Here is an 11,612-nt window from a genome sequence, read left to right as displayed (position 1 = left end):
GTTTTTAATTTTCTTATTGGTTCCTTCTGCAGTAATGCAAAATCCAGTTACTTAAGTCAGTATCAAAATAGTTAGAAATCTCTAACTTATTAGAAATGAAAATGTCTAAGCCAAACACATTTATTAAAAGTACATTGTGCCTTATGCAAGAAAGATACTCTTGTCTTTGTGTATAGGTATCAACATCTAAGCAGAACCTCCCTTCAGTTGCATTGATACTGCTCGCCTCCTCAGTTCTTTTCAATATCACTGTTCATTTATTTGTACTCCATTGTCTCAAATACATATCTAAGATACTCCTTCTTGTGTGCTGATGGATGCTTTCTAGTGGACAATATAAAATAAATTATAAAAATGCAATTAACTATTAGTGGCATGAATTACTGGTAACCAAAATTTTTGTAAAAAAAAATGCTCAATATTTCCTGATTCCAAAGGCTTAGAAAATATTAATAGGGAAAATACATACTTAACCCAGAAGATTGTGACAGTTTGCAATCATCAGGATGAGTGTCTTTTCATCTACTTATTTACTCTTGCATAAAGGTGATAGAAAAAGCAAAGAACTTTAAAAGTAGATGTGAGTTTACTATATACTACTGACTTACAATGTGATCCTCAACGAATTAACTTCTCTGTATTCAGATGACTATGTTAAGAAAAGATTTGATATCCAACTCGAATTTTTGTTATAAATTTTTAAAAATTCTATAACATGTATACTGTTTAAAATTAAATCCAACAAAATGTGGAATTATTTTTTTGCTGTTGAAAATAATGTAAAAATGAATATCCTGAAGATTCCAATTCTCAGTTAAATTATATTTCATTGACAAGTTAAAATCATGACATAGTATTCAAACTATACAATATTTTACTAACTTTCTGAGCAGAAAAATTCCAAATGATAAAACATGAACAAAGTAGACTGAAAATTTTAAATGAAATATTACCTGTAAAAAGTGAAATAAACTTTTCATCAAAATATCTCATCCCCTAAAAATGTTATTACAGTTAGTTGACAGAAAGGAATTTGAAATTTCTAACAATCTCTTTCTTACACAATATTAAATTTAACATATTTAATATGTTTTCCACAGCCAAATGACCTTTATAGTTCAGAATTAGGATCTTTTCCTCATATACCCTGTAGGATGAATCCTCACCCTTCTTTAGACACTCATGTATACATTTTACTGTGATATTTTCTTCCCTGCAATTTTATTTTCCATCCATGGTTATCTTCCTACAAACCCTAAATTAAGGTTTACCTTTTCTGGGAAAATTCTTCCAAACTTCATGGTTTTTTAATAAAAGTATATCAATATATTTAGATTCTCCAGAAAAAGAGAAATAATAGAGACCAATGGAGATCATATAGGTATCAAATAATATACATATGCAAAATATATTGTCTATACATATTTGTATGTATATATCAGTTGGGATAATGGGGCAAGTATAAAGAGTATATAGGGTACATATCCAACCTAGAAAGCACATCAATTGTAGATCTTATTCTGAATAGTTTTTTATCTGTGCCATGACCTTGGCCTTCTTGATGCAAACGAGAAACCAGATTGGAGATATTAAATCCTGACTTACATTTTAGTAGTTGTTTTTAGAACAGGAAATAAAAACATTTTATTATTCTTGTATCTTGACATTTTCTTTTGAATAACATGCAAGTGATTATTGTATTAGTTGTTGGCTGGAAATATTGGTTTCTCAAGTAAACATAAAACTCTATGTAAAATAGTTTCTTTGTTTGTTTGTAAAGGGAAAATTTCAAGTCTCCTAGAAATTTACATAAGCCTTTTTTCTTAGGAAAGAAATATAGGCTAAGCTTGGTCACCATTGTCAGTGTGTAGTTTTCACACAATCTGAAATATTTTGCACTTGAAAATGAAATTATTCATTTAAATATCCCTCTAATAATATCTTTAGTGCAAAAAAAAGAAAAATATATATAAATACAAATAAGAGAAAGCAATATTTATTATCAGGAATTAGTTCACATGATTATGAAGACTGGAAAGTCCCACAGTCTGCTGTCCCTGAGATTGAAACTCCAGAGAGCTGTTGTTATAATTTTAGTCTGAGTCCAAAGGCCCAACAACTAGGGAATCCAATCATATAAATCTCAATATAAGGCCAGGAAAAGACAGATCTGCCATCCAAGCAGGAAAGGGAGGCAGAAAATGAAGGAACTCCATCTTCCTCCACCTTTTGTTCTCCTGATGTCTACCCACATTAAGCCTGGGCCATCTACTCACTGAGAGCACAGATTCATTGCTGATCTCACCCAGGAACAAACTCAAAACACACCCATATGTTAAACCAGGTCTGTGGGCATTCCCTGGCCCAGTTATGCTGACATACAAAACTAGCCATCACAATCATTCTGACTAAAATAATAGTTTGTAATACTGATGAAATCTGTGTGTTGACTCCATTTTATATATATATATATATATATATTTTTTTTTTTTTAAATTGCATCTTCCAGCATCTAGCAGTATAATAATTATTTGTTTAAATGAATTTGCTTTCTGGAATTTGAAATGTGATTCCTTTGACTTCGTGCTTGTTAGCATGAAATATTTGACAGAAACAGCTCAAGAAGTTCATAGTAAAGTGCTATGATGGTCTGACTCAGACGTCGAGAGGCTCAAAGGGCAAAGCCTGGGATGCCAGATACAAACTGTAGAATGAAATATTATAGTTAGGGTCCTTTCCATCCCCGCTGGTTATATACACAACAGACCTGGCTTCACTGTTGTAGAGCATATAGAACAAGTTGAACAAATTGAAGAAAGTTCTGAGAATACACAAGAAACAGAAAACTGCTGTCATTAAAATTGGTCTCAATTAATCTTAATTTAAATATAGCGAGAAGATAATCCAAGTCTAACATCACTTCTTAGTGTATGGTGATCATGAGGAGGTATGAGCCCAACAGAAGAATTAGAAATTTTAGAACTGAGAATCTTATCACAAAATTGTCATTATATTTCTTTAATTGCAATGAACTGGATCTTTTTAATGTAAACACAATCACAACTATTATGTTCACATGCAATCATGGAATAACATTTGTTGTGTATGTAGTCCTCAATCATTTTAGATTTATGAAGAATAGATACCTTTTTTCAATAGCCAGTCATAGTACCTCGTCCATGCATGGAATAATATTGTCCTGAATTATTGCTGTCCTATGCCATCCCAAATGGGGCTTGCGGCCAGTGTCCACAGCTAAGAAATATCCCACATCATTAGTTCCTTGTATATCCATCTAAAATAGCAGTTCTATGCAGGGAGCGATTTTGTCTGCAGAAGGTATTTGGCAATGTGTGGAAACACTTTTAATTATTACAATTTGGGGATTGCTACTGGTATCTAGTAGGAAAAGGCCAGGGTATGTTGCTAATCATCACAATGTGCAAAATAGCCCAAACCTAACACTTACCAGGCCCACAGCAACAGTACCAAAATCTATGGAAACTGCAAAAATAAAATATATTTGACTAAAGTAAAAGAAATGAAGTAGAAAAAATAGAGAATGATTAAAAAAAAAAAAAGGTTAACCCAAAAAAGTAGTACAAGAATGAAATAAACATGAGAAATAGGATGGTCGGAAGTAGAATAAGGGGGACACAGAAGTTAAAAACAATTGTAGAAACAAATTCTCCAGGCACTGCCCTCAGTCCTAATATGGCTTGCAGACATGGGACTATACACATAGCTGCATTCTGGACAGAGCTGCACTGGAGAAAGGGAGAGTCTCTCTGGAGGATGGTGATGGATGTTTGAATATGCACAGACATTTTGTTGAAGTTTAGTTATTCCTGTGGCCAATAGGAACACAATGCTAGAAATCTCTCATACAAATTGTACATATGAAGCTAAACAAATTATCATTTAAAAAAAAAGCTAGGGAAATAATTTTGCAAACTGATAGGAATATTACTTATGAAATATTTGATCTACTCTCACTTTCAGTCTTGTGCTGTCATATATTTTTTTAAATTTATTTTTATCGTAAAAAAATGGGACACACCTTGTTTCTGTGTTTGCACATGAAATAGAGGCGTACCATTTGTGTAATCATACATTTACATAGGGTAATGGTGTTTGATTCACTCTGTTATTTTTTTCCCACCTCTCCCACTCTTCTTTTCCCTCTATACAGTCCCTCCTTCCTCCATTCTTTTCTCCCTCCCAACCCCCATTATGTGTCATCATCTGTTTATCAGCAAGCTCATTCGTCCTTTGTTTTTTTTGAGATTGACTTATCTCACTTAGCATGATATTCTCCAATTTCATCCATTTGCCTGAAAATGCCATAATTTCATTATTTTTTATAGCTGAGTAATATTCCATTGTATATATATATACACCACAGTTTCTTTATCCATTCTTCAATTGAAGGGCATCTAGGTTGGTTCCACCATCTGGTTATTGTGAATTGAGCAGCTATGAACATTGATATGGCTGCATCACTGTAGTATGCTGATTTTAAGTCCTTTGGGTATAGGCCAAGGAGTGGGATAGCTGGGTCAGATGGTGGTTCTATTCCAAATTTTCTAAGGAATCTTCACACTGCACTAATTTTCAACCCCATCAGCAATGTATGAATGTACCTTTTTCCCCACATCCTCACCAACACCTATTGTTGCTTGTATTCTTTTTTTTCTTTTTTTTTGGGGGGGGGGTGCTGGGGATTGAACCCAGGGCCTTGTGCTTACAAGGCAAACACTCTACTGACTTAGCTACCTCCCCAGCCCCTGCTTGTATTCTTGCTAATTTCCATTCTAATTGGGGTGAGATGGAATCTTAGGGTAGTTTTGATTTGCATTTCTCTTATTACTAAAGATGTTGAACATTTTTTCATATATCTTCTGATTGCTTGTAGATCTTCTGCTGTGAAGTGTCTGTTCATTTCCTTAGCCCATTTGTTGACTGGATTGTTTGTATTCTTGGTGCAGAGTTTTTTGAGTTCTTTATAGATTCTGGAAATTAGTTCTCTATCTGAAGTATGAGTGGCAAAGATTTTCTCCCACTCTGTAGGCTCTCTCTTCACACTGCTGATAGTTTCCTTTGCTGAGAGAAAGCTTTTTAGTTTGAATCTATCCCAGTTGTTGATTCTTGCTTTTATTTCTTGTGCTATGGGAGTCCTGTTAAGGAAGTCTGATCTTAAGCCGACATGTTGAAGATTTGGACCTACTTTTTCTTCTATAAGATGAAGGGTCTCTGGTCTGATTCTGAGGTCCTTGATCCATTGTGAGTTGATTTTTGTGCAGGGTGAGAGATAGGGGTTTAATTTCATTCTGTTGCATATGGATTTCCAGTTTTCCCAGAACCATTTGTTGAAGAGGCTATCTTTTCTCCATTGCATATTTTTGGCACCTTTGTCTAGTATGAGAAAATTGTATTGATTTGGGCTTGTGTCCGTGTCCTCTATTCTGTACCACAGAACACTAAAGAAAGAAATTAAAGAAAACCTTAGAAGATGGAAAGATCTCCCATGTTCTTGGACAGGCAGAATTAATATTGTCAAAATGGTCAGACTACCAAAAGTGCTGTCATATATTATGACATAGTCTTTTAGGGTAAAGTTTCTACAAAATGGAGACTGAAATGGTTAATTTGATGTGTCAAGTTGACTGAACCATGCTGTTTAGTTGTTTGTTCACACACTAATCTTGGTGTTGCTATGAATGCCTTTTGTAGATCTGGTTCACATTCATATCCTGTTGACTTTAAGTCAAGGAGATTGTCTTTGATAATGGGGGTATGACTCAACCCATCAGTTAAAGCCCTTAAGAACAAAACATTTCTCAGAAAAGAAAGTTTAATCTCAGACTAAATAACAACAACGCTGCCTGTGTTTCCAACCTGCCAAAACCTCAATCATGTGAGTTAATGTCTCAAACTTTCTCTAATGCAGGATAGATGGATAGATAGATAGAAATAGAAATAGATAGATAAATGATAGATAGATATATGACAGATAAAACGAGGAGAGAAGAACAGGAAGACAGAGACAAAGAAAAAGGGGAGGATAGGGATTGATAGATATCTTTCAACACCCAATTCTCTCCTGGTGAAAGAGCTGGTATTGAGATGTAAGTGATATGTTGAATTCGACTGCTACATGATATTATAGACCAAGTGGCTCAGACAACCATGACTTATTTCTCACAATTCTGGAGCTGGGGAAGTGCAAATTCTAGGCACTAGTCAAGTCAATTCCTGAGTAGGATAGTTTGGTTTGCAGATGGGGGTCTTCTCTCTGAATCCTCACCATGGCAGAGACTGGAGAGAGGGAAGCAAGCTCCCTTGTGTCTTTTCTACATGGACATTAATGTGAGGACTCCATCTTTAAAAACTAATCATGTCTCAATGGCCCCATCTCTAAATTCATCAAAATTGGGATTAAATTTTTAATATATATCGGAGTGGGGGTAAAAACATGAAGTCTGGAGCATGTGATAGTAGAATATTCAACAGCAAAGGCAGTCACTGGTGAAATGCAAAGACCTTTTTGTCCCTCCTGAGTAAGGTATAACATTGCTAGAAATCTGTTAATAAGGCAAAACACAGTATTCAAACTTAATGCATTAAGAAAGGATGTTATCAAAACAAGCTGGATCTCTGAACAGAAGTGGGATTCTGGGCTCAGATGGTTTACAGTATGTTTTTCACTGCAGAAAACTAATTGGAATTGGACAAATTCATTATATAATCCTGTAGAACTGGGCAGGGGGTATAGCAAAGAGAAGGATCTGAAATAAGTTTTTCGATACACAAACTGTTGCTTAATTAGGGCGATGTTTATACAGGTTTGTAGACTATTGTCTCCAATAAATCAACCTATACAAATTTCCTGAAGCACCCAGTGAAATGCTTTACTGGTACAATCTTAATTTCTCAGAAAAAATTTTGCAGAAATGAACCACAAAGTGATGATGACACAGGTGGTCTAAAGAATGGTGAGGAGACCAGTGGCCTCAAATGTTATTTCCTTTCCTCCAATTCTTTCTTTTGGGTTCAAAGGTAGAAGGGAAGCTAAACAGGGAAGACAAGGTAGAGCAAGAAAAGTAATTTGATTTAGAAAAAAATGAGCAACTCCTCCAGATCACCTGTGGTCTGTGGAACCACATGACAGACCAGATATGCAGGAAAAGGAGATTTGATGTGACTCTAGGATTGTTGTTAAACTCATACTGGATTGGATTTAGTTACTAATATGAAATAAAATATTTACTGAGATTCTAATGATCATAGACCTTCTCATTGCATCATTCAGATTTCACGGAATTTAAAGCCATCAGATCAAGAATGAAGTTCAGTGGTATTAAGAAAAAAAAAAAGAAAAAACAAAGTCATTTCCTAATCATGCCTGACTGGGTCCATTCTGCTTAATATATTAGTTAAAATAAAATTATTAGATAAAATAAATCTAAAATTATTAGATAGTTATCTAATAATTCTCAGTTCTCTCTTCTATTTTATTATAGTATTAGTCTTTCATATAGTGGGTTCTATGTGGGGCCTGACTTGATTGACTTTTGATAAGAAAATATGCAGAATATATCATTTCATCATTATTCATTGGGCTTATTTAAAATATGAATAAATATCATGAACATAAATTTATGAAAACATATTTCTCATGTCTACTATTTCAGGTAGTATTATTGATTGATAGACATTCAAGTTCATGCTGATCTCTGCTGTTGGTTTGTGAATCCCAGCAGGGGTATGGCAGGCATGTTTTGGTAAGATGTGGGAATCCTTTAATGGGGTGACTTGCTTAGAAGTTTCTTCTAACCCAGCCTTCCTTCCCTCTGTCCTTCACTTCCATCAGACATACATCAAAGCAAGATGGCTCTCCCGACCTCTCCAAATAACTTCCCATTTTCCCTCACAAGAATTTTCACCAACAAATGCCTTTCCTGTCTAATCCCATTTGGTGTCTGCTTTTCAAAGAACTCCAACTGACACAATACATCAGTTAGATTTGTATTGTTTAAATGAATAGTAACTTGAGCTTTTCATTTTGAATAATGGGTTTTATGTGATTTTCTCAGACTCTTCCAAGTCCTTCCTTGTGTTTCCACTGAATCCTATGTTTTCTCCCCATTATTGACTTGTCACCTGATGTTAAGTTAGAATTTTATTTGTGTGAGTTTCTTGAAGGCAGATAATTTGTGTCTTTGTTCAGAACAATGCCTGTTGTACAATAGTAGCTCAAGACATACTTTTGTCAATGAATGCCCCTCTGGAAACAGAATTTCTGATGCAATTGTATGCACACATGTACTCATGAGAAGATGTTAAATCTCTTAAGATATGAGATATGATGTAATTGGATCATACATTTGAATTTTCTCTGAAAGCTCCTGTTTTCATGTCCAAAAAATATTAATGAAACATGAAACAGGGGAAACAAAAATTAAAGACTGTTGAAGGTATGGGTGCATTTAATAAATGTATCATATTAATGCAAGAAAATGGAATGTCAGAATTCATGTTAGAGAATTTTTTTAAATTTTAAAATAAAACAGCCTAATGAACAATCACTGTATGAAAGGAGAATAATGAGAGAAGAATTTCAGAAAGAGGACAACAGAAATGATTCTAAGCATTGGCCTAAGAATTAAAATTCAAGATCAATCTCATGTCATATTTAGGGAAGGTCACAGACCCAGATTATAGTCCACACGTAAATTATTCACTTCCAGGAGATGGTGATGGTGAATCCTAGTGATGAAAATTGTTAGCAATCACAGATATGGGATAAGTGGAAGGTCAAAGTTCCATAAAGTGCAGAAATAATTATGAAAGGATGAGGAATATTCAGTAAGATGATCCAAAATAGTGAGAGCCAATGGCTGGGCGGTAAAAAGTTGACTGGCAACTTCTGGAAGGGAAATAAGCTGGACGGTAGAAGTTGGATCCACATCCCACAGACTGGAAACCAGTGCTTCCATAGCCAAAAGATCCAAGGCTGGCGCTGCCACATCCAAGAGATCCAGAGTAATTTGCCTGGCAGGGACTGGAGAAGATGAAGTTCTTCGGGCGATACCTTGATGTCTGGTAGGATCCACTCCCAGCGCAGGATGTCTCACAGCTTATGGGTTCAGAGAAAGACTCCTGATGGCCACCATAGAAAGAGGAGCCCAGCTGGTAGGTTCCTGGAGAATAGGCTACATCACTGGGGTAGAAGGAGTTATAGGTGGAAACTGGGTACCTCAGGTAATCTCCAAAAGATTGGGAGGGGAAGCGTCCAGAGTCGCAGTTGTAAGACATTTTGTCAGGAGTTATGAGTTCAGCTGAGTTGCAGTGAAGAGTTTGAGGTAAACGTCACCCTCAATACTGGGTCTTATATACCCTACAGAGGGTGTAGCATGTGCCCATTTTAATAAGAATATTTAATTAGGCTCCATTAAAAATGAAATACATTAACCTTCAAAGAACTTTATATGAAAGCAAACTTTTAAATGCAACAATTTCATTAGTTTTCCAAAGCAGTTGTTCATGAAATAAAAATGCCATTTCTCATGAAAACCATCATGATTGTATCTATAAGACTGATGCTTTATTCATCCTGTTCTTCAAGATACTAGATCAAATGGATAACATAGCAAAAATTATGTTGTGTTTAAAGCTCTAAAAATACTTTGTAGTCCAAGGGAGACAATTATACTGTTCCAAGTTTAGGAACCTAATGGAGAGCAGGAAAAAAAAAATCCTCATTTTATATTCCTTCTCCCAAATCTTGTGGAAATTACAAAAGAAACAACCCAGTAAATTTAATTGGTAATACTGCTAAATGAGTAAGGTAATAAATTAGGATTTAGTTTTCTTAGAGTGCAAATAGTCAAGTTACTTTTGTGTATGTGAATGTTTAGGCTGAAGGTCCAATGTTTGCTGGAGTGCTTTGAAGATTAATTAATTTATTTTTTGTGATGCTGAGGAATGAACCCTGGAGGTTGGATGCCCAACCTGTCACTGAACTACATCCCCAACTCCTTCAATTGCCTCTTGACAGAAGTCATCAATAAGCTTCATTGATTATTAAAAACTCTCTACCTGTACAGTGCTTATGTGATGTGTTTTGGTGGTGTTGATGTTATTGAGAAGAAAATAATAAGCACTATACATGAAGTATAGGTCTTTATTCTCTTTCCTCTCAGAGGATGGAATTTTTACTACACAGGGTTAAGAAAATGGGAAATGCCAAAAGTATCCATCCATTCTGCATAGATTTCATAGAAGGATCAAGGAATTGAAGAATTCATAGTTACCACTGAGTTTCATGAATTGAAATATGGTTGGTGGAGGGATCTTTGATGTGGTACATCCATCAAGTGATGTAGGTTTGTCCTATAAGATTTGGTAGCCTGAGGATTTTTCTGGACTCTCCCAAACAGTTCACCATATCTAACTGTAAATATAGATAACATATGGGTATAGGAAATGCTTACCCTGTGGGAATGGTAAAACATCTTAGGACATCTATCTTCACAACTAATAATACTTTATAATCACAATGAGCTGAGACTCAGTCTATGAATATTAGAATTGCTAACTGGACATTTTAAGAGAAAAATCTAAAATGAACTACTATTGTGACTAATGAGATTTCTATCTTGAGGGTCCTGGGAATTTTATAATCAGGATACGGTCAATGGAATTCCAGTCTGATAGAATAGTGGAGATTGTTGCCAGACTCTCTTCTGAAACGTGGACTTTATGCATCTGAACAGTTGAGTCGATAAACTGATCTGCAGTTATGTTTCATTTATTAGATAACATAGCTTGTCCACTGTTTCTAAAACAAACAATTATTATTTGTTAGACCTCTTAATTATGAATAGCAAGAAGCATTCTAGCAGTTTCCAGATCTCCTGCTTTGTCAATAAAAATTTTGAACATCAAAATATCACATAAATAATTAACTGATCTAATTGAATCTGCTTACTTGCTTCAATGTTCTCTGTTTTTATATAAGACATTGCGGTAGAAAAAATATTCTGTGGAATCAGATATTAAGTAATTTTGAACATTCTTTTCTCAAAAAATAAATAAATAAATAAATAAAGGATGCTTTTGCATCCAAACACTTTTGTTCAGAAGTGAGAAGCTTTTTGATGAAACAAACAAATCAAACAGTTCATAAGCCACAGAAAGCTAAACCTTCTCAATCTCTCCTCTTCCTCCAGGTATCAGTCTTCATTACACTCTTACATAGAGGAGAATCATGAGTCATGGGGGGAGAAGAAATATGGCCCTTATTTTAGAAATGTTGTAATACTTGTCAGAAACACCTGGAAACAATTTAAATCAAACTGATGTATGTTGCTTTCTGAGGCAAAGAAAGAATCTCCTTAAGATACTTTCTTTGGTCCAACACTTGTTTTATAAGTTTTCTTTAGAACAAGAATATTTCCAGATTCTGGGGAATCCTTTCAGTGGAAACAGTGACTGTTTAGAGATAGAACTGCATTGGGCATTTTGGTCATAAGATTTGTCCATATTTTGATATTTTTTCAGTATATTAGATGAATAATTTCTAACATTTCAAAATACCATAAAGTAAC

The 11,612-nt window shown here is 34.8% G+C and overlaps 1 protein-coding gene across 1 annotated transcript; it reads right to left on the bottom strand.

Annotated features, from left to right (window-relative positions):
- Window positions 1-8,865: 8,865 nt before the first annotated feature.
- On the bottom strand, window positions 8,866-9,318 carry LOC124992357 (keratin-associated protein 15-1). The gene has a single exon (XM_047563061.1). It carries the CDS (start codon window positions 9,316-9,318, stop codon window positions 8,866-8,868), a length of 453 nt encoding a protein of 150 aa, XP_047419017.1.
- Window positions 9,319-11,612: the final 2,294 nt, after the last annotated feature.

The sequence above is a fragment of the Sciurus carolinensis genome, chromosome 9 (genome assembly GCF_902686445.1).
Source record: "Sciurus carolinensis chromosome 9, mSciCar1.2, whole genome shotgun sequence".
Classification (NCBI taxonomy): domain Eukaryota; kingdom Metazoa; phylum Chordata; class Mammalia; order Rodentia; family Sciuridae; genus Sciurus; species Sciurus carolinensis.
This window is presented reverse-complemented; position numbering and strand designations above follow the sequence as displayed.